This window comes from Hylobates moloch, unplaced genomic scaffold, assembly GCF_009828535.3.
Source record: "Hylobates moloch isolate HMO894 unplaced genomic scaffold, HMol_V3 SCAFFOLD_3, whole genome shotgun sequence".
In the NCBI taxonomy this organism is placed as follows: Eukaryota; Metazoa; Chordata; class Mammalia; order Primates; family Hylobatidae; genus Hylobates; species Hylobates moloch.
Window position 1 is genome coordinate 813,739 of NW_026652278.1, and position 23,867 is coordinate 837,605.

General features: G+C 57.7%; 1 protein-coding gene across 1 annotated transcript in view; it reads right to left on the bottom strand.

Moving 5' to 3' along the window:
• The window catches only part of INPP5A (inositol polyphosphate-5-phosphatase A), a 232,645-nt gene that overhangs the window by 17,363 nt on the left and 191,415 nt on the right, over positions 1-23,867 (bottom strand). Inside the window, exons 16-17 of the mRNA XM_058436448.1 lie at positions 11,998-12,093; positions 11,765-11,839 (exon numbers count right to left, since the gene is read on the bottom strand). Coding sequence (XP_058292431.1) covers positions 11,765-11,839; positions 11,998-12,093 — 171 coding nt within the window. The remainder of the gene's footprint in view (positions 1-11,764; positions 11,840-11,997; positions 12,094-23,867) is intronic.

A 23,867-nucleotide genomic window follows, 5' to 3' on the forward strand; every position in this document is an offset into this window, starting at 1 on the left:
GTAATAGGACATTTTTCCCACATTGCTTTAAAAATCTTCTCTTCATGTTCGACATTCCACTGTTTCACTCTGACATGTCTGTGTGTGGATTTACTTCTGTTCCTCCTGCTCAGGACTCACCATGCTTCCTGAGGTTTATGTCTTGGATAATTCTGGAAGACACCCAGCCATCAACTCTCCAGTGTGCCCCTTGTGACCCTCACGGTGTGAGCACTGGGCTTTTCCCTCCTCTCCCAGCCCCTGATCCTCCTGTCCCACCCTGCCACGTTTCTGTGCTGCATTCTGGGCTGTTCCCCAGGCCTGCCATCCCATTCCTCAATCCCTTCTCCAGCCGTGTCTACTCCGGCACTTAATTCATCCCCGGAGCTTTTAATTTTAATGATAATACTTCTACAAGTCCTACATTTTTTTAATCTGTTGGGATTTTTTTCATAGTGTGGTACTTACGTTTCTAATTCTGTCATGCTTTTAATAATTTACAATATTATTTTATAATTTGTATCAATTATTCAATGATTTGGCATTATTGAGGGTCTGCCCTGCCTTTGTTGTACCTCTGGACTCTTGCTATCTGTGGAATGTGTCCCTATGTGGTTCACAGTTTGTGACTGTAAGATCGTCTTTGGTGGGTCTTGATTTTTGGGAATTTTTTTAGTTGTTACAATGAATGTGGACCTGCCCTCCAAAGTGACCCACTGGGTCCCTGCACTGCACTGGCCTCCCACAGCTTGGAGTCACCTGGGGTGACTGCTCACGGCTGTTCTCAGCAAGCTTCCTCATGGCACCCCCAGGCTCCGCCCCACCGTGCTGTCCCCAGGCTCCGCCCCACTGTGCTGCTCACCTGCCACCCCCAGAGCTCCATGGCAGGGATGTGTCTGTCTGTCTTGTTAACCCAGAGCAGGGCCTGGCTCAGAGCAGGCACCTAGAGGGTTGTCAAATGAACACACGCCCCCGCAGTGCACCGCGGTGCCTTTCCCATTCCCAGCGTGTGGTCTCCAGACAATCTAGGCATTTGCTTTCTTTATCACATCAAGTTACTGCCTTGATGACACTCCAGTAAAACTTGAAAAGCTGGAGATGCAAGTTCATAGCACTCTCAGGGGCCTGTGCCACCCAGAGACGGGCATGTGGCACCCGAAGACGCCATGACCTCTGCAGAGCACACCAGGGAGTCGGGGTCGAACCAGACGCGGCAGGAAGCCTGGTGGTCCCAACACATCTTTAGTCTAAGAATCCAAAGAGCCTGGCTTTGTGTTTTGCTTTTGCCAAGTGTGTATTTATATTATGCAGATGCAAACTCTCTGAAAGTCCCCCTGGAAATGAGATGCTCTCACCAGATGCCAAATTCTTTCTCTGAAAGTGGGCCCCTCTCCCCACACTTATAGTGGAAACACTGCCTGCTGCGTCCCGAGATGCAGGGCGGCGGGCCTGTCTGCCAGAGAGTTAGACCTGGGGCTTCTCCTCAAACTCTCCTCAGGAAGACAGTGGACAAAGGACCGCCCAGGAAGGACAGGCCCGGCTGTGCAGATGGAAAACCGAGCGGCCTCCTGCCTTGACCTCGGCTGCAGGAGAGAGGGGCCTGGGCGTCATGAGGAAGCACATGCTGCGCCACAGTCACCCTGTACCAGAGATGGGCACAGAGGAAAGGAGAGTCCTCAGCAAAGCTCCCACTCAGGTGAGCCAGAACGATGGCTCTGCTGTGCGGGGCCCTCCGATGCCACATCCTTGATGAAGTCATCCCGGATCGGCATTCCTCCAGCCTTCTGCAGTGACCCCAGAGCTTTCACAGCTGTGGGGGACACAGTCCTGGACAACACCAAAGTGCAGGGGCACAGATGTCCTCTTGCAGTGAAGGCTCTGCTCACGGCGGGCACACAGCTCTCATGGAGCACTCAGGGAATTCTGGAGCCCAGAAGGACCACCGTCCCTCACAGGCGTGCGGCACAGCATCCAACCCTGGCTCTGGCTCCAGCAACCACTAGCACCCCTCAAGGCCTGAGCACCCCGATCCTCGGTGCTGGCCCAGCACCTGTCTGGGCTGCAGCCGGGCCTCTGGCTGTGCCTTCCCACATGGGCCTCTGAGGGCCTGAGGCTGCTGGGGCTGCTCCACCTCCTAGAAGCAGCGGGTGCTGCAGAGGCTGGGCGTGTGCGCAGAGGGAGCGAGCAGCTGGAGCTCTTGGCCGACATGAATTCGTTTCGCTTCAGAAAGCAGAGCCCTCGGCTTCCTGCGCAGTGTGGCTATCGCTCCGGGTGGGTCATCGCTGCCTCTGGCCGCCAGGGTCCACGGCGTGGGGTCTGTGAGCACGGTGCTGCGTGGCTGAGCACTGAAGTCGTGAGGGCGCAGCCCTGAGTATCCCCAGCCTGGTGAATGCACCAGGCACAGTGAGCGAGGGACTGCGCATCAAGGGGCACGTGAACAAGAATAGGGAGAACAGGCCCTGGGGGCTCTGAACAGGGCCGGGGGGCTCTGAGGATGCCAGGGCTACCTCTGTGGGCTGGCGTGGGCATGGTGCTGGGGCTCCTGCAGGGCAAGGGGGTCACTGATGCTTACGGCTGGGGCTCCTGCAGGGTGAGGAGGGCGCCGGGCCACAGGACACAAGACTATTCACTGTAGCCGGACACCCCTGTGAGCCCCCACCCACCTCCCTTCCCAAGAGCATCGATGTTAGCAGGAATGGGGGTGCCCAGGGACACACCCCGACATGGAGCCCCACCTACTGGAACTTCTGATGCTGGGCCCCTCTGGCTACCGCAGCACAGCAGCGAACGAAGCCCCAGGCAGCCCCTAACACCTGTCGGTGCAGGTTCTGGAAGCTGGAAATCCCAGGCTCAGGTGTTTCTGAACCACTCCAGGCCTGTGCACCCTTCGAAAGTTCCTGAGGCGGAAGTCACGGAGTGTGGCTGCAGCTTCTTGTCTGGGCACAGGCCATGAGGCGCCTCAGGGTATAAGACCCCCGACCCTCCTCTGTACACTCACGGCTGGAGAGACCCTCGCCCAGGTCACAGGATTCTGAGGACCCCTCACTCCCCCGGGGGTCTTCCCTGGTGCATCCAAGCTGGCACTGAGGGGCCTGGGGACTTCCTGTCCCCCTAAGGAGACTGCTGGTCCCTGGGGGGCTCCGAGTGTGTGGACGGGCACGTCCTCACTGCGGCCTGGGCCACACTGACCTGCTGCACACTCAGGGCCTCAGTCAGAAGAATACCATGCACAGTTCTCTGGAAATCAGAGCTCCACCTTCGGGGAGAAAAGTCTCTGCAACTCCTCATCCTAACCGTAAACAAAGTTCAGTATCACTGTTGGCTGAACCAATGATTTGCACTGACAGGGAAACATGATGGCAGAAAAATGAAAAACCCAGTTTCCAATCCTGCTCAGGAGGAACGGGGTCTGACTCCAAATGACGAAACCCAACCCTCAAGAGACAGGGCCACTGGACACCATGGGAGAGTCCCACAGCCACAGGAGACCCCATGTGGGCCACATCCACGGATAGCAGCTCCCGGCCTCGCGCTCCTCATGGGAGGAGACAAAGGACGGTCTAAGGCTTTTCACCAGCTCTGGGGGTCCTTCCTCAGCCCCTGCCCACAGATAAGACAGTCCAGGACAACAGGAAAACAGCCGAGCTAGGGTCAGCTGGGGACCCACACCCTGGTGCTGTGCTGTGGGGTCAGCCAGGGACCCACATCATCGCACTGGCCCGTGGGGTCAGCCGGGGACCCACACCATCGCACTGGCTCGTGGGGTCAGCCGGGGACCCACACCATCGCACTGGCTCGTGGGGTCAGCCGGGGACCCACACCATCGCACTGTGCAGTGGGGTCAGCCGGGGACCCACATCATCGCACTGCACAGTGGGGTCAGCCGGGGACCCACACCATCGCACTGTGCAGTGGGGTCAGCCGGGGACCCACACCATCGCACTGGCCCATGGGGTCAGCCGGGGACCCACACCATCGCACTGTGCAGTGGGGTCAGCCGGGGACCCACACCATCGCACTGGCCCGTGGGGTCAGCCGGGGACCCACACCATCGCACTGGCCCGTGGGGTCAGCCGGGGACCCACACCATCGCACTGTGCAGTGGGGTCAGCCGGGGACCCACACCATCGCACTGGCCCATGGGGTCAGCCGGGGACCCACATCATTGCACTGGCCTGTGGGGTCAGCTGGGGACCCACATCACACTGGCCCATGGGGTCAGCCGGGGACCCACATCATCGCACTGGCCCGTGGGGTCAGCCGGGGACCCACATCATCGCACTGGCCCGTGGGGTCAGCCGGGGACCCACGCCACGGCACTGGGCTATGGGGCTTGGCTTTCCAGCCTCTTTGCTCTGCTGTGGCCCAGCCCTCAACAGCCACCAAGTCATCCATCCAGGTTGTTTGGCAAGGGTTCTGCACACACACAGTCATGTGTCACGTGACGACGGGGATACGGTCTGAGAAACGCATCCTTAGGTAATTTTGTTGTGGGGCACCACAGCGCGTGTACGCTCCATGCCTGGGCTGTATGGTGGGGCCTGCGGCTCCAAGGCTGCAGACCTGCACAGCAGGTCACTGTACTGAACACTGCAGGCGGCAGTAACACAGTGTAAGTACCTGCGCATCTGAACGTATCTAAACATAGAGAGGGAACAGTAAAAACATGGTCTAAAGAAGAACAAGGGTGCAGCTGCGTGGAGCCCCTGCCAGGGAGCTGGCAGGCTGGAAGGGGCTCAGGGTGAGCTGGTGAGCGGGCAGGGGTGAGCGGGAAGGCCTGGGATCAACTGTGCACTGCAGACTTTAGAAATGCCCAGCGCTGAGAGTAACAGAACGGCAGACTTTATAAATACCGAGCGCTGAGACGCTGAGAGTAACAGAATGTACTGAAATGTATTTTCTCGTAATAAGTTAATCTTAACTTATTGTAACTTTTTTACTTTACAAACTTTAACATTTTTCAACTTTTTCACTTTTGTCAAATAATACTTAGCTTAAAACACATTGTATAGCTGTATAAAATATTCTGTTTATATATTCTATAAACTTTTTGCCTAATCTTTATGTTTAATATTTCAAAATCTGAAAACAGTTTTTGATAAAAATGAAGACAACGACACAGACATGCCTAGGCCCGCACAGGGTCAGGATCATCGACGTTCCTCTCGGCCACCTCTGCGTCCACGGAAAGGCCCTCAGGGGCAATCACCCGCATGGAGCCTCACCTCCTGTGATAACGTCACCTTCTTCTCGGTGGACCTGCCTGAAGGAGCTGCGTGAGACTGTTTACAGGTACCTTTTTTTAATTCAGTCGAAGGAGTGCATTACAGTCATGGTGAGAAGTGTGGGGGAGGAAACGCAGACACCAGCAACACAGTTGTTTTTTGTCGCTCTGACGTATGATGCGCTGGGCATCCCTGCGTGTGCCAGACTCCCCCACGGCTGGCAGCGCAGCGGCTCCTTCACACCAGTGCCACCACACGGTGATGTCACAACGGTTACATCACACAGCGAGAGGAAGCTTTCAGCCCCATCATCAGATTATCGAACCTTAGTCACATATGTGGTCTGTTGACTGAAATGACGTTATGTGACATGACTGTATACACACACACACACACACAAAGTGCATACAGGTACACGCACACATGCGCATGCATACACCACACACAAGTGCACACGTGTACACACACACGCATACACACCACACGAGTGCACACATGCACATACACACACACCACACACACTAGTGCACACACACATACGTACACACCACACACACGAGTGCACACGTGTACACACATGCATATACCACACACGAGTGCACCACATGTACACACATACATACACCACACGAGTGCACACATGTACATGCACACACATATGTGTACACACACACTGCCCCCCACACACACACACCACACACACTTGCTTTGTTCTTCAATTCCTGACCAGGCCGAGGAATTCCAGGCCAGGCGGATTCTGAGTGTGTTGCCATCTTTACTTCTGAGCTGCAAATCTGACCACCCAATGACGGGGTCCCTACGAGCAGATGCCTCCTTGGGGCCCAGGCAGAGGCGACTCCACACTGGCGTGTGCACAGGTGTGCCTGGACGTATCTCTGAGGGCTGTGTATGCCAGGTATATGTGCCAAACGTTTGTGTCTGGATACGTGTACGGCTGGACTGCAGGGGATGGCTTCACTGTCACCACTGAACACTCCCCAGCCTTCCCCAGTCTTCCTCAGTCTCCAAGAGAGACCTGCAGAGCTGTGTCAGGCCCCTGGAGCCTCCTCTGGGGTCAGCACCTGCTCCTGGGTGGCCACAGCCTCTCCCTCAGGCCTCAGCTGCTGCCGCTAGGGTCTGCCTAAACTTTCTAACTAAAAAGCAACCCCCCCCCACATACACCCACTCACATACACACACCTGCTCACACACGCTCATGCATGCACACACCTGCTCACACACATACACGTACACACCTGCTCATATGCATATGCCTGCTCTCACACACACGCTCACACACCCACTCAAATGCATATGCACACACGCTCTCTCACACACACAGGCTCACATGCACATGCCCGCCCACACACGCTTATGGATGCACACGCCTCCTCACACACACACGCACACACCCACTCGTGCATATGCCTGCTCACATGCTCACACACATATGCATATGCCTGCTCACATGCTCACACACATATGCATATGCCTGCTCACACACACATGCTGACACACCTGCTCACACGCCAGCTCACGTTTGCTCACATGCATATGCACAGACGATCACACGCATACGATCACACACACGCATACTCATACAGGCTCACATGCATATGCCTGCTCACACACGTCGGCACGCATGCCTGCACATACATGCACTTGCCCATTCACATGCATATGCACAAACACTCATGCATACTCATACAGGCTCACATGCATATGTCTGTTCACACACATGTCCGCGCACACACGCTCACACACACTCCAATAAGCACAACTCCAAGGCAAGTTGTGGGGAAGCTGGAAAACTCCAGGAAGAAGGAGCAGGCTGGGGCTGCCCCAGGTTTTTGGTGGCCAGGGGCCCCCTCCTTCCCATGGGGACTGAATGGGATTCCTCGGCCAGCGTCCTGCCTGGGTGGTGATGTTTCAGGACTGCACAATGGACCAAGGCCACTTTCCCACCCTGTCTTCTGAGTTAGAAGGCCCCCAGTTTTGGCAGTGCAAAGCAAAAATAAAAGGAAATTCGTGTGTGGTTTGAAATGAACTTGAACCTTCAAGCTGCTTAAACGGTACTGGAGCCAGCGGGTGGAGGGGTGAGGGCCCCAGGCTGTCCTCTGTCCACTGTGATGCCCCCCAGGCCCATACGCGCTCACCCCCATACACTGACCAGCCCTTAGCCTGGTGCCTGAGAGAAAACCCCAGGGCAGCCCGGCTGGGAATCCCCGTCGCTCACTCGTGAGGCTGTCCTCCTGACAGAGGCGTCCTGGCCTAGGCCTGCCTCCATCCTCATCGGACACGGGCTCACCGTGCTGCTCCTGCATCGGCACTGTGCCAGACACTCCGAACACGAGGTCTTTACCCCACGGGCCTTCCCACCTACAGGGGAGGCAGAGGTACGCACGACCGTGATACAAACGCAAAGCTGCTCAGGGACCATGGCGGCCGTGTGGCTGGGATCCCGTGTGGCGGGAGGGTCCCGGCGTGTCCCTGCTCAGCCACTGGCTCTGAGAAGTTGGAGGGAGCCTCGCCCTGCATGGCCGGCATGGGGGCTGTTGCCCCCGGAATGACGTGGGTGAGGGCCCCTGCTGCGGCTGGAACAAAATACCAGACGGAAGAGGTTCCTGATTAGAAACTGCACGCGCTGCTGTTGAATTGATAATTTGTATCTCTCTGAGATTTTTCACAAACATGATCACCAATTTCGCATGGTCTCCCACATTCTTCTTCGTTACAAAGTGAAGGCAGGCAGGGCCGTGTGGACAATGACAAAGCAGCGGCTGAGCTGCGCATCTGTCAGGAGCTGTCCCGGCCGCGGCTCACGCCGCTCCTGCAGAGACACTGGCGCTGATAAAGGAGCGAGGCACAGAAAATCAATGCACCTGAGGCTACAGCGGTTGCTAAACACACAGAAAACACCTCCCTCCAAGAGGCCGGCGCTGCGGAAACTCCCAAGCCAGGCCCTGGGACAGCCACGGAAAATTTAATCTCTCCAAATCCTCACCAGGGCACTCCATCCTGCAGCCCTGACAGCCACGCTTATAATTAATTATACAATTTCGATGGGAATATCGACTAAACAAAGCTATAAATCATAGGAAAAGTCAATAGGCATGGACACATTCAATCATGTCCCGGCCAATGATTACTACTCTTAAAATACAATAATTATTTTCAGGAGCCAGCTTGAATTAAATTTCTGTCAGACGGGTACAAGACCGGCGGTTGATGAAGGATACGATGGACTTGGGGCTGCGACCGGCGCAGGCACATCCATCCTGCGGACGGAGAGTTTGTTCTCCGTGGCTGCGGTGCTGTGTGTTCAACCGCACGGTGGAGATGGGATTATCTCCCCAGGCTCCCCATCCCACCACCTTGACCCTCCGTCGATGGGGACGACTCCCAATTTCTGGGCACGACTGACTCGGTGTGCCGGCACCTCAGGCAAGTGCGAGGGCACCCGGGTCAGCAGGAACCCACGGGTTGTTCCCGAAGGCGTCGCCGTCCCAGGCACCGAGCAGAGAGGATTTGAGTAGCAGGACAGCAATGCCGAGCCATCTGCTCTGCTCGTGAGGAACAGCCTCAGAAGGCGCCTCCTGAGCTCAGGCCGCCTTTCCGCACGGGACTCCGGACGTATCGACACAGTGCGCGAGGCCTCCACAATCACACGGGGTGCCTCGCACGGCTTCAACCCCACAGCGTGTTTTCATTCCGAATCAAATCCAAAAGTTCTCTCAAATGTTCAGATTAATTTTCCTCTAAAGGTAGGAAACATTGTACGGTATGGTGGCTGCCGACGGCAGGGGCACGCTCTGTGTCAAAATGCTGAGAGAAAAGGAGGACTTTGGACCCACATTAAAGATAATCGCTCCCAGATGCTCTAGACGTACCCCTCCACGCCGCGCCCCTCCACGCCGCGCCCCTCCACGCCGCGCCCCTCCACGCCGCGCGCCCCTCCACGCCGCGCGCCCCTCCACGCCGCGCCCCCCTCCACGCCGCACCTCCTCCACACCTTGCCACTCCACACTGTACCACCTCCACACTGCACCCCTCTCCATGCCACGCCCCCCTCCACGCCACAGCCCCCTCCATGCCACACCCTCCTCCACGTCACACGCCCCTCCACGCTGCACCCTACTCCACGCAGCCCCGGCTCGGACCTGTCTCCCGCCACCACCCTACCTGTGGCTGAGGGAGCCTCCCTCTTCCCTGTCTCCTTGCTCCTTCCAGAACATTCCATCTCCCTTGGCTGCCCTGGCATCCTCCTCCAAGGGACCCTCCACTTTTTCACGACCTGTGCAAGGTCCCTGGAGACTTCGCCCCCCTGGCACTGAGGAGCCAGCTCTGCTAGGGACCCCGAAAGCACCTCCTCCAAGCTCTGGCAGCCATGCAGCTTCGAGGATAGCAGCCCTGTCTCCCTCCTGGGCACCCGCCTCCACCCAGACACCTCCTGGGCACCCGCCTCCACCTAGACACCTCCAGGGCACCCACCTCCACCCAGACACCTCCTGGGCACCTGCCTCCACCCAGACACCTCCTGGGCACCCGCCTCCACCCAGACACCTCCTGGGCACCCACCTCCACCCAGACACCTCCGGGGCACCCACCTCTACCCAGACACCTCCTGGGCAACCCCCTTCATGCAGACACTTCCTGGGCACCCACCTCTACCCAGACAGTTCCTGGGCACCCACCTCCACCCAGACACCTCCTGGGCACCTGCCTCCACCCAGACACCTCCTGGGCACCTGCCTCCACCCAGACACCTGTGCTCCCCAGGCTCTCCCTGCTCCCCACTGACGAGGCCGGGATGCGCCGCCCAGGAGTGTCCTGCAGCTGGAAGCACCCTGGAGTCCAGAGTCCCGCAGGAAGAGCCAGAGAAGGGCAGCGGGAGCCACAGGCAGGCCGCCCCACCAGGCCCTGGAGGCTTGAGAAGGAGAGGGGGAGGGGGCTCCACCAGGTACAGGTGGTGGAGCTGGGGAGAGCGCCCGGTGCCTCCCACAGATGGACAGGAGGAAACCCAGCCTGCCTGGATGGAGAGAAGGGGAGGAGATCTTAGGCTTGCCCAGGCCAATGGGGCTGTGTGGGGACAGGACACCAAGGCCTGACCCAACCCCAGTGGGGGAAGGGGCCATGGGCTCCTGCAGCAGGTGAGAGGGACGGGCACAGGAGGCCCAGGCACCACGGAGGTGTGGGCGTCACGGGAGCCTCGGACTCTGGGTTGATGAGGGGCAGGAGGCAGAAGTGACTTCCCGAGAGGACAGGAGCATGAGGTCTGGGGGATGTTGGGGAGGCAGCGAATGCCGTCCTGGAGTGGAGGTTCTGGGCCTGGGACTTGGGGCTGGCAGTGTCCGCTGGGCTGGGTGTGCCCCTCTGTCTGGCACTGAGAGGCCCCAGCTCTCCCTAAGCACTTTGCATGCACTGACCCATAAGCCCCCAAACCCCATGAGGGGAAACTGAGGCACGGACACCTGGCTGGCCCAGGATGCTAGGATGTGAACACAGCTGCACGGGCCTGGGTCCACCCGCCTGTGCTCCCTCACCTCTCCCACGGCCACTCCCCAGACAGCTTCCTGAGGACAGAGGCCGCCTGCCCTGGCAGCGCCGGGGGAACCACAGCTGGCTTGGGACAGCCCTAGGAACCAATGCCGAGATTTCCAGATCTTGGACACTGGTTCGTTTCACATGGCATCACGTGTGGCTTGGAATCGCCACAGTGGGCGTGTTTACAGAAATCAGCCGAGGCCGCACATGGGCCCCAGCCAGCTGCTGCGTGGTTCCTGGTTCTTTGCGCTGATAAACATTTGTAAATACATTAAAAATGGGACAAAAGTAGACCACAATAAAAAATAAAAATTGTAAAGACAGTGTGTAGGCCGCCCCTCAGCGCTCGCCCACACTGATCCCTCTAACAGAAGACTCACGATTTCAAAACCGACAGCAGGTCCAGCAGCCGGGGCTGCCTCTCAGTGGCAGGGGCCACCTCTCCGTGGACTGACCTGAGCCCCACGTTCCCACCGACACGCACTTGTTTACACACGTGCTCATGGACACACAGCAGCACACCCACCCCACAGAGGCAGATACGCACTCACGTGCACATGTTCACACGCACGCACTAGCGCACACACGCATGCTCACACACAGACCCACACACAGCAAGTTGAGCGACGGGAGTGTGAGGAACCCGCTCCCTTCAGTCTCCCACTTCAGAGCGAGGCCAGAGGCCCCGCCGGTTCACTCTGAGACAAGGGGGTTTCCTCCCCACCCCACAGCACCAGCGTCTCCCCTCGCACATGTGGGGGTCTCTGAAGCTGATGGGTTGAGCGTCATGCTGCCCGTGGACAGGACAGTGACACGGAGCCTCCACCCAACCTGGCCCGGGGTGCAGGACGCACCCAATATGGGTCCCCAGCAGTCTGCCTTGTACCGGCTCAGAACTGAGCCCTGGAGGTGGCAGGGACAAGGCAGGTGGTCCCAGGTAAGCAGAGGTAATGGGAAGGCCTGGGGGCATAGGTGTCCCAGGACGGGGGAGCCGCCACATCAGACCACAAACTCACCGCGGTGCCGTTGTTGTCTCGGAAAACCTCCTGGTTGAAGTAGTCGAAGAGTTTCTTTTCTAACTGGAGCATAACCTGTGAAGTCAGAGTGGCCCATGAGCACCTGAGCTCCCCCAGCCTCGTGCGTGTCCCCCGGCCCCCACCGCCCCAGGCAGGTAGGGTGGCTCTGAAGGAAGCTGCAGAGTCCTGCGCAGGCCCGATGTGTCACCCGCCCAGTCACAGGCCCCGCTCACCTTCCGGTCGTTGTCCGACTCACGAAATATGAGCTTCACCACTTCATTGGTGTCGGCGGCCCGGACCGTCTGCATGGTGGCTTTTGTGCAGAGCGTCTGCAGAAAGACAGCAATGGAGATAAGTCCCAAGGGGGCCCACCTGCCCATGGCAGCGTCACCCGACACCCCGAGTCAGTGGGATGGGATGGCTGGTTCCAGACAGCAGCTGTGTCACACCCAGATTTCCACACCTGGGGTCAGGGGCCACTCCCACAATAGCCGACCCTCACACGTGCGAAGGGCCTGAGGCCGGCTGCTCCCCAACAAAGCGTGGCTGCAACCGTCAGGCCACCCCGGAACTGCTGCTGCCCACAGAGCTGCTTCGGGGCAAAAGCCAGAGGAAGACCAGCAGGCTCCGAAGGCAGCAATGCTGAGAACAGCACAGAGGGTGCCTGCGGGGGCACATGGCCGGCCTCCTCCCGCTCGCTCTCGCCCATCCCTGAACCCCCTCGAGAGCTGTTCGACTGTGACAACGGGCAAGGGCTGCAGGCGGCTTGACCGGGAACAGTCTCAACAGGCTCATCTGGTGAAGCCGACGTGGGAGGGACGGCTGAGGTCACATGCCTGCTTTGTGGTGTTAATGGGCTCAAACCAGTCCCCGGGGCGCAGACTGGCGTGGGCAGGGGCCCAGAGGCAGGTGGACAGGACCAAAGAGCGCCTCGGGCTCCCACCAGGGTCCCGGAGATCACACCGACCAGGAGGACCAAGGACAGGGGCTGGGGCAGGAGTGCTGCAGGGTGAGGGTTGCGGCCTCTGGTGCCCGTGGATGCTCACTGGCCTGACCAGCTACGGGAAGGGGCAGTCGTCTGGGCAGCAGAGGAGAGGGAGGCTGAGTGAGTGCTGACCTCTCTCCCATACTGCATGGCTGAGCTGCTCCAGGAGGCACCGTCCTGGCTGGCCGACAGCCGGCACAGATCACTGCGAAGGATTACATTGAGGCCTGTTTTGAAAATTCTTCTCGTCTTAACCTCAGTACAATGCAGGGAATGGTCACTGAGGGTCAGTCCCTAAAGGTAAGAGAGGTGGAGACCCCTCCCTGGGTGGACTGGCCACGGGGTGCCCCTGGCCCCGACACAGGGGCCTTGTGGGCACTGAGCTCTCCGAGCTTGGCAGAAGTCATGAAAACAAGAATGCCTAGGACCTCACCGAACAAGGGAAGTGTGAGACCCACGTCTGGGAGAAATCAAAGCTCCGTGTGGACAGCGAGGGCCCGTGCTCACGGCAGGCAGGGGCACCGGCGCTTCTGCATCGCTGGTGTGGGTGGAGGAGGGCGCAGCTGCTGCCTTACACAAAAGGCCACAGACTGTAGATTCCATTTACGCAAAATACCCAGACATGGCGAAGTCAGAGAGGCAGAGGCAGCAAGGAGACTGCGGGGGCCGGGAGGGAACTGAGTGGGGCGGGGGCTGGAGGGATAGTCTAGAACTGGATTATATGGAGGGATAGTCTAGAATTGGATTATAGTTTGTGTGTAAATTATACCTCAATCAAGCTTGTTTTTAATAAAAAAATTTTTTTGCAGACAGGGTCTTGATCTGTCATCCAGGCCAGAGCGCAGTGCCGTGATCAAGGCTCGTTTTAACCTTGACCTCCTGGGCTCAAGTGATTCTCCCACCTCAGCCCCTCGAGTAGCTGGGACTGTAGGTATGCACTACCATGCCCAGCTAATTTTCTAAATTTTTGTAGAGACAGGGTCCACTACGTTGCCCAGGGAACCCCTGGGTTCAAGCGATTGTCCCATTTCAGCCTCCCAAAGTGCTAGGATTACATGTGTGAGCAGCTGCACCTGGCCTATACATCTGTTTTTTTAAGAAAATAATACATGATTTTTGTTTTATAAAATGACGACTGCACCAAAAGTAACTTTGGCTTTAAAAATTTCTCCCTGGAAGGGCCCTTGGGAGCTGGTGCTGCTGAGGAGCACCGCAGTGCCCCGGGCGCTGGCCGGGGCTCGGAGACAGGGCTCAGGAGGACACCCCTGGGCCGGTGCCCGGCCTTCCTGTGCAGGTTCCGGGCATGTGCTCAGCAGGAACTCAGAGGAACTCTGGAGCCCCTCGGCAGCCCGACCCGCCTTCTGCCAAGATGCAGCGTCCACCTCCTGGTAGCTGGTGTGCAGCGTCTCAGCCTGGGCCAGGAGGCGGCCACCCGCTATCCCCAAAGCACACTCCAGGGCAGGCCATTGACATTCCGAGCACAGACGGGCTCATGGGGTCAAGCCCCCCAAGTGGCTTTTGGACTCATGTGTCACAAATCAGTCTGGAGCCTTCAAACAGCGTGAGGATTAGAACAAGCACCCAAACAGCCACACAGCGGGGCCACCCTGCCCACCCCTGTGTCCCAAGGAGGTCCGGCCCCATCCAGATGCTAATGGGCTTAAGTGGCTTAAGCTGCTTTCCCTGAATGGGAGAAGGCTTGGCAGGCAGACGGCCATTGTAGCCACCCCAGGACGCGGCTCAGGAAATTCATGGCTCTGTCTCCCAAAAGGCATCTGCGGGAAACTGTTTAAAAACTGCTTTATCTCAGCACTTCAGGCGGGCTCCCAAAGGACAAACATCTGATGGACCCCAGGGCCCAGGAAGGGGCCGGCCACCCCCCACCCCTCCCCGGAGCCACCTCATTCACAGGCTGTAAAGCAGTGATCAGGCCGGGCTGAACGGGCCAAAGCTGGCCTGTTCCCTTCGCCTTTCAATCCAGCAAAGTCGTGGCCACTCATGCGGAAAGCGGCCAGGCTGGGCCTTTCCGGCTCGCCTACTTTTGGAAGGAATTCTTCTCTTTTGAAAGGAGAAACAAATACCCTAAATGCCATGTTTAAAAAGCCATCTAAGATGTATTTCGTTATTAGTAGCCGCACGAAGAGGCTCTGGAGAGAGTGGTCCGGCGTGCCGTCTTATCCACACTTAGAATTTAACGGGAACGCTGTGTGCCAGCGTCATCCGCCTGCATGTGGATCACGAAGTTCCTGCATTTCTTCTTACTGTTTGGATAACCGAGGAGGCATGCTGCCTGGACGGGGCGTCCACAGGCCCAGGGCACAGGTGTCAGCCCAGGAGAAGGGCTGTTTTCTGTGCAAGGAAATCACGCGGTCATTCTGATGTGCACGGAGCTGCATGGCAGGCAGACTCGCCTCGATGTGCACCTGTGCAGTTGGTCTCATGTAGGGAGCTGAATCTGTCCCATCACCCCCTCAACTGCCACGGACACTCTGCCACAAAATCCAAAACTCTACTAAAGGCAAACGCATCCTCTCAGACCCTGTCAGCCCAAGTTTTTAAATGCAACCTTCAAGAGCTGGTTTATAAAAACAAAAAGTTGTTCTGTACTCTCTGAAATGAATCCTTGCTGGCTGTAGCCTCCAGGCACCACACGCACATCCAGCAGGCACCTGGGCTCCACTCTCTACCTGGAATCACCAGGTGTCCAGAGCGCCCTGCTTGGGCCAAGTGGACACACAGCCTCGGGGGCCCACTCAGGGCTCAGGAGAAGCCATCCGGGCACATGGGCGGCGTGCAGGCAATGCTGAGGCCCTACCCCAGGCTTGGCTTCTAGGTCCTGCCGAGGGGTCTCAGGGTAGGCAGGAGCAAGCCCCAGGCGAGGCTGGGTGGGCAGCACCTGTTGCTCTTGTGGCTGAGCTGGGAGCTCTCATGCACCTGCCTGTTCTCCAGGACACACTCCTCCTAGGGGGCCACCACAGCTGAGGCCACTACACCCAAAGCCCACCACGCCTGGGCCCACCACGCCCGAAGCCCACCACACCCAGGGTCTGACACACCGTGGGCTCACCACACCCGAGGCCCGGGCCGGGGCCAGTGCCAGCCGTGACATGCCTCACATGAGGAGGAAGGTCCCAGCAGGGCCCAGCACAGATGCTGCCCAGACTCGGGAAGAGAAAGCTGGGATCCCAAGGGTGCGGCTCAGGCACTGGAAAAGCAGTCAGGAGCGAAGGCTGGGAGATGCCCCTCCTGCCACACAGAGAGTCCGGTTCCCTGGTTACTCCCTGGTGGTCAACACACTCCCAGGCAGACAAGGGAATCTGTCAGTCACTGGGACCACAAGCCTCCTTCCTAGGGCCAGAGCCTGGCAACAGGGACAGCCCCAGCCCTCACCTTCCCAAAGGGGAGGCGTCCCCAGGAGCACCGTGGCCTCCAGGAGCTCGCGAGGGGATGGGGGACCCAGGGTCCTCTGTGGCGAGTGGACAGAACCACCTGCCCCAAGATCAAAGGCCGACAGGCCATGGCGCCCTTGCACCGCGTCGTCCTGTGCCCCAGGCCCTCCCAGAACCGCCCAAGCTCCCCTGGGGCAGAGGCAAATGCACCTCTGTGGCCTCCTGAGCCAGCCGCTGGCTCGGGCACACCTTGTCTGCAAGCCTGTGCCACGGGAGAGGCGGGCAGCCCGGGCCTCGCAAGCTGCCATGGGCTGCACCGCCGGGCCCAGGATGGCACTTTCGGGAGGGACAACGGTGCCGTGGTCTGTGGCGGCATGTCTACCATGGCAGCTGCACAAAGTGAGGCTGAGGTTGAATCCTCAGTGGATGGAAACCAGCCGGCCCTCCAGGTCGCCTCAGGCTCAGGGAGAGCCCGGCCTCATGAAGCCTGGGAATCCCAACAACTTCTTCATCTCCTTGAGAGCCGTGTCTTCTCTCTCGCCTCAGTGCAGGCAGCAAAAGGGTGTTCACAGTTAAATAAAACAAAAATGAACCACAAAGCCAACGTTGCCCCCGAATCTAGAAACACCACAGGCAGCTACTAAGGGGCAGATTCTAGTGCATTCTTAAGGAATTAAACCATTATCAAGGAAATAAGGCTTTTTTCAGGAGACGGTATTGAAACTCCCCCATCTGCCCGACACCTACGGGCATATCCCACCATATGTCTGCTGACACTGATTCCATAGACACAGGGGCCAGCGGAGCCACAGTGTCCCACTCTCCTGGGGGTCCTGGAATTCCTGATCTGGCCACTGCCTCGGTGACAGCGGCCGCTCTGCTGCGGGAGCAGGGCCTCCTGGGAGGCCTGTGGGTGGTGGGGGATGGCTCACATGCTGGCCCCAGGACCAGGCCAGTTCCTACATACTCGGCTGCTGAGTAAATCCTTGGGAGGCCGAGGGCTCAACTAACTTTTCTCATCCAACCAAAAGAAAAACCACCTTAAAGCAGAAAGCAACAAAATGAACCCTCTCCTGAGGCCACGACCCCCAGCCCCTCAGCAGGCACAGAAGCTCTGCAGCCCCTCAGCAGGCACAGAAGCTCTGCGGGTGCACCTGCTCCCCTGGTGGTGTCTGGCAGCTTGGCCAGAGCCGGCCTCTCCTCCACCTCTGTGGGGGCCTGTCCAGCCTCACCCTTAAGTGTCGCAAGACACAGACCTGCAGGTGGAAATCCACTGTGGCTAGAGTTCTTTCTCATAACAAAAACTTCCTCTGTTCCAAGGATGGAATTTGGGACCACACGCTCAGCCATGGTCTGTCTGCGCCAGAGTGAATGCACTAAAACCAGGAGACTCAGATGTGGCCCCAGCCCACCTGTCCGAGCCCTGGGGCCGGCCTTGGAGGGTGTCCTCAGCACACGTGTGCACCCCAGTGCTCATCACAGGTTTCCTGGGAGGGTAATGTCTGGGCTCCAGTGAGGCTGGAGGGTGTGACCGCTGTGGGCTGGTGGGGGTGGTGTGAACTCAGCCACTGACTTTAGCGATTCAGAAGTTTCCTCCCCACACATGACGAGGAGTGAGTCCAGTCTTGAAGAAAGTGCTGATTCGAAAGCAAACTGCCTCTGGCACTTTGCAGACGTCCAATTGATACCCACGGGACAAATGAATGAATGAAGGGAGGGGCAGAGCCCACAGCCCCAGGGTTAGGGTCCGGCCCTCCAGGGTCCGCGAGAGGGGCTCGCCCTCACTCCCGGGCCTGGTCCCTGCTGGGGCTGAGTGGAGTGCTGGTGGGTGGGCTTGAAGACACATTTTACCAATTTTTCATGCCCACCCCTCTCAACGTGACCCTGCTCCTGAGCTTTTATCCTGCTGACAACTTCATGCAGAAAAACACGCAGACCTCTGATAGCATGAAATCAGAAACAAAGGCTGGGGACAAAGGGGGCGCGGGACAGGCGCAGGCCGGCTGCGTCGAATTTCAGCCACAAACAGATGTTCGTAGAAACATGTGAAAAGAAACTCTTGTAAAAGAAATGGCCTTAAAAACAATGCCTTCAGCGGTTAAATAAAGGGCCAAAGGACACAGGATGCCTGTCAATGATAAATCTTGGCAAAGAGAACCAAACCGGCATCATGAATTTCAATGATGGGTTTCTTGGCTACCAAGGCCCAGGTTCACCAGGGATGCCAGACCCCAGGAAGGAAGCATCGGAGCTGGGTGCCCCTCACGGTCCGAACTCATCGGGAGGCACTTTTTGCTTTGCGGGGCTGTAATTGATAGAAAGCTGTGCCGGTCTCCAAGACCTCCCTGAAGAACAGCGATGGCTAAAACAGCAGAACCTGCATGGGAAGCTCTGGCTGGACACAGCCTGACTGGGCACCGGACTAGATGCAACCGCCTTCCAGCTGGGGATGGCAGGCAGCATCTGAGACTAACGGCCAGTGAGTGAAGCTGGGGGCGGCCTTCTCGCTCAGGCCTGGGGCTGACTTCCAGAGGCGGTGGGCACCCTCTCTGCTCAGGACAAAGCTGGGAGCGCCACCCTCTCTGCTCAGGACAAGGCGTGGTGTCGCCTCTGAGAGTTGGTGCCACTGTACGAAGGCCTCCTCCTGCAGGGCAGGGCGGCGTTGGTGCCACTATGCAAAGGCTTCCTCCTGCAGGGCAGGGCTGCGCATGCTGGCCCAGGTCGGGGCTGCATCAAGGGGAACACAGAGTGTGTTCTCAGGGTGGGACTCTGAGCTCTGTGTTCACACAGGACTCACCTGGATTCATCCATCAGGAACAGAACAGGCACCTGTGAGGAGCACTTCGCCAGCCCTCCTCGGCCCTATCTGATGCAGTCTGGCTCATGAGCTCTAACTGGTGAGTTCACAGAGCACCCGCCCCTCAGGGCTGCAGGCCCTGATCGGCATCTGGGAGCAGGGCCCTCTCCAGGAGACTCGTAAGGACACCTCCTGTCCCACACAGCTTTGACCTGGCCTTTGCTCTCCTGCAGGAGCGAGTGCCTTCTCTGTAAGTATGCATCCTCTCTGCAGAGGACGGCCACATCTCGGAAGGAAGCCATTCGTGGGTGCTGCAGCCAGCTGCGGTTCACATCAGTACTGAATAAAGCAAGCAGACGCGGATACCGACGTCCACCTCAGCTTACGTCGGCTACTGAGTAAAGCAAGCGGATGCAGATACCAATGTCCAGCTTCATTCCGGGGTATCCGCTTCTGGGTGTGACGGGGGGTTCTGCACAGTGGACAGCAGCCTCCAGCTTCATTTGGGGGTATCCACTTCTGGGTGCAATGCAGGCTGGGGTTCCGTGGATGAGGAAGCTCTAACTTTCCTGGCACAGATGCCGAGAAGTTCCTGTGGTGTGAACCTGCAGCGTCTGTCCAGCAGGAACCAGACTGAGACCGGCCCCTTGTGACCCACAGACACAGAGCTGCCCGCTGTTGGGCTGTGGAGATCCGGCCAGCCCATCTCACGCTGTCAACCCAAGACAGGCTGTGTCCCTTTCTTTATGTATCTCTATTTTTATGTGTTTGAGACAGGGTCCTCCTCTGTTGGCCCAGATGGAGTGCAGTGATGCGATCATGGCCGGCTCACTGCAGCCTCTAACTCCGGGATCAGGCAATCCTCCTGCTTCAGCCTCCTGAGTATCTGGGACTACAGGCGTGCCCCACAATGCCTGGCTGATTTTACTTTTTTATTTTCTGTAGAGACGGGGACTCCCTATGTTGCCCAGGCCGGTCTTGAATTCCTGGGCTCAATGATCCTCCTGCCTCAGCCTCCCACAGTGCTGGGAAGGCAGGTGTGAGCCACTGTCCCTGGCCTTCCCCTTTCTTTGTAGGTGAACTCTTGGGGTTTCACTCCTCCCCCTCCCCCTCCCTGTTTCCCCCCTCCCCCCCCTCCAGGAAATCACTGTGATGTCAGAGAAGCCTGACCCAGGCTGGGGGCGAACGATGTGGGCCCTGTGAGTGGCTCTCACTGGAAAACTGACCAAAGGCATGGCAGGAAGAAACTCGCCAAGTCCCATCCTTCTTTATTATCCTGTAGTTTTTGGTTAAATTTTAACCAGAAACATGTCTAGAAATAAAGAAGGGTTATACACGGAAGTTCCACGTGGCCACTCTCTAGCAGCAGGGATGAAAGGAGGAAGTAGAAAAGGATTTCTAAAATATGGTTCACAACAAAAGGCCCAAGTACTTTACATAGGTTTTCCTTAAAACAAGTTAATAGGAAATCATTACAGTTTCAGTTTAAAGTTTTTGAATGACTCTAGAAAACAGAATTGACTCCAGGGGATAAACATTTTCTATGCTACAAATAATTCTCCTAGTAATGGTGAACATGAATATAAATCTGTGCTCCAGGAGGCGGTGCCACTACATCAACGTAATGCTTTCACCGTGAAAGAAGAATTCACTAAGAGGCTCCCACCGCTCCTGCCCTGAATGTGCCTGAGGGTCTGGACCACTGCTCAGAATCGAGGAGGTAATTTCGTTACAGTTCAGAAAACTGCGGAGCCCACTGACAAACCAGCACACAGAAGTTCCAGGTTTACTATTAGGTCACTGCAAACGGGCAGAGGTAATTCAAACGCTAAGTTCTGACAAACGCCCCAGTCCTCTGGATATCCACTGGAGAAGCATTACTGGTCCCGTGGGGTTAGCTATTCCTTGGTAACTCACATTATGGACGCTGGTGCAGGTCTTAGGCATCGCCGTGGAGTGGGAAAGGAGGACAACCAGCCAATCGCTTCACAGGCGGCCCCGACGTGCAAGCCCTGCCTTTAAAACCTGCTTTGTCCTGGGGACGCCACGGAAAGTGCCGAGGAGGCCGCACCTCTGGAGTCCTCTGGCATCCCCATTGGGGTGGACACAGGTGGCACCCCCGAACGTCAGTGCTCATCAAATATACACAGGCCAACGGACACACAGGGCGGAGACAAGGTTCTCAGACCCAGAAGACGCCTCTGCTGAGGCCCCTGGGTCCTGGGAGGGGGCATGGCGAGGGCCTCGCAAGCACCACACCCAAGCCTGACGATCTTTGATGGAAATAGCACACGTCATCTCAAATTAACTCCCGGAGGCTCCAGACTCGTTTCCTATGGCACACGCATGTGCGGCTTCTTGGAAGTGAGAGGGCAGCTCACCCGGCCCCCAGGGCGAGGAGGGCACAGCAGAGGCCAGAGAGTGCTGTGTCTCCCTCCGGGAGTGGCTGAGGTCAGGGGGCTGGCGCTACAGCCACCATCCCCAAGTACACTGGTGGCTACTAGGACCTGTTAGCACGCAGGCCCACAGGGCAACAACTGTGCCCTCCAGGCTCGATGGGCTGGGGGTGTAGCAGGTGCAGGGTAATGATGAGTAAACCACCTCCCCGCTGCCTTCTGTTGGCACGCCCCCACCACAGGCTTCACGCGGGCTTCTCCGGGGGCTGGGCCTGAGCCTGGCAGAGGGACCCCGGCCAGACTTGGCGTGGGAAATGTGTGGTAAGGCCGGGAGGCCAGGGCGGCAGGCACCAAGGATCCTTCCTCAGGGGGCACGCGCCCATGCTCAGCCCCCAGTGGAGCCAGGAAAGGTGTTCTGTAAAGTGTGCCATGGTGCCAATTTCCTAGCTTTTTAGGACCAGGCTGGGCACCGGACACAGAGAATGACCATCCCGGATGGAATCTGAGGAGCCGAGAGCCCGGCTTGCTGGGAGGGATGTGGGGCGGGGTTTGCTGGGAGGGCTGCGGGGCGGGCCCTCAGACACTTCGCCGGCCTCTCTTACTTTGATTTCCCAAGAGAAAGCCCTTCTGGTGAACTCCCATCTTCTCAAAGGTCTTCCTGGTGAACCTTAGACTCCCCCAAAGGGGGACCCTATCACTTGACAAAAGCGCCCACCGTGAGGCCCCGGAGCACAGACCTCACTGCGAGCCCCAGGGCCGGGCACAAGGCCCTGCATCCCGAGCTTACGGGGTGCAGAAATGCAGCCAGTGAAAGGCGCTGTCATGGGGAGATGTTGGCGTCAGCATCGGAGTGGCTTCCCTCCTCTCTGTGTGCATTGTCAACGGCCACCCAGAACAACAACACGCTATAAAGACTCTTTCATGTCCTCTCCCAAGGTTGCTCCCGGACTCCAGCAGCCTGGCAGGCTCGGACATGGCGCGCGTGGAACGGGAGTGGCGCCCACTTGCTCTCACGCCAGCGAGAGCTCAACAGACTTTCTGGGAAGAAGGCGGTGGGTCTCTTTCTCAGGCTGTGGCTAGCACCATGCCGGGCACCCTCTGCTGGGCCCAGGGGTGGCTCTGCAGGACCAGCCCTGCCCGGTGGCAGAAGCACCTGTTGTGCCTCTCGGTGGCTCTTCCAGACATCCCCAGCCTTCCACTGGCATGGCTGGACGTGGGGACAGGGATGTGACAAAGGGAGGGGGACGCAGAACACAGAGCTCAGCCCTCGTCCCAGGGTCCCCTGTATGCTTCTCAGAGCCACCGACTGCTAGCAGGGGAGCCGGGTGCGACGTGTGAAGGAGGACGACGAATGAGGCTACACAGTGTCCGGGGTCTCCAGCAACCCCCTGCCTTGGCACGAGAGACCTGCTCTGTGCCCTACCTTTCCCGTGGGTTTCTTTTAAACCAAGGGCAGGCAGAGGAATTTTTAAATAAAGTATGAGCACATAAGAAAATACAGAAAAGTGCATTAAAGATTAGTGAACACACTACGGATTATGAATCAATTAGGAGCGAGTCCAAAAACCAGCTCCTCTGACAGAGTCCTAAGACAGACCAGAGAAAATGCCACAACGTCTTTTGTTTTTTATCTTCTTTTTCTAAGATTTTTGGCATCAATATACCAGTTGAAAATATTGGGTAATATTTGCAAAGTGAACTTCCTAGAAGAAAATCCCCTAAATCTGAAGCCTAATGTCGTCACTATAATTAAGTATAACATTTTATTTTATTTTCAGTTGATGTCATAGGCCCTATATAGAAACAGACCAAATAAAAGTCTCTTTCTCAACAGAGAAATTAAAAAATAAATTTAATGATTTAAATTAGTGATTCTGTTGCTGACATTGCTATTTTATACCAAGACTCTAGAATAACAAGCTTGTGAGCCGAGCAGCACGGCCCAGCTCACGTGCCCTCTGCAGGCCCTCACCGCCCTGACCTCCACCCTCAGGGAAGGGCGTCCCCGTGGCTGAGGAGCTGGCAGGGAGGGCAGAGAGGCTGTCACTGGCCCGCCTCCCCATCCAGAGCACGCTGGGCACGTGGCGAGGGCAGTGCCCCACTGGGTCTGCACAAGGTCTGTCTACACACTGGGTCCCCAGGTAAGATGGGAACTTGACAATGACTAACGTTCACCCACGACGGCAGGAGGACGGGGCCGCGCTAACATTAACCCACGACGGCAGGAGGACGGAGCCGCGCTAACATTAACCCACGGCGGCAGGAGGACGGGGCTGCGCTAACATCATTAACCCACGGCGGTAGGGGGATGGGGCTGCGCTAACATCATTAACCCACGGCGGCAGGAGGACGGGGCCGCGCTAACATTAACCCACGGCGGTAGGAGGACGGGGCTGCACTAACATTAACCCACGGCGGCAGGAGGACGGGGCTGCACTAACATTAACCCACGGCAGCAGGAGGACGGGGCCGCGCTAACATTAACCCACGGCGGTAGGGGGACGGGGCCGCGCTAACATTAACCCACGGCGGCAGG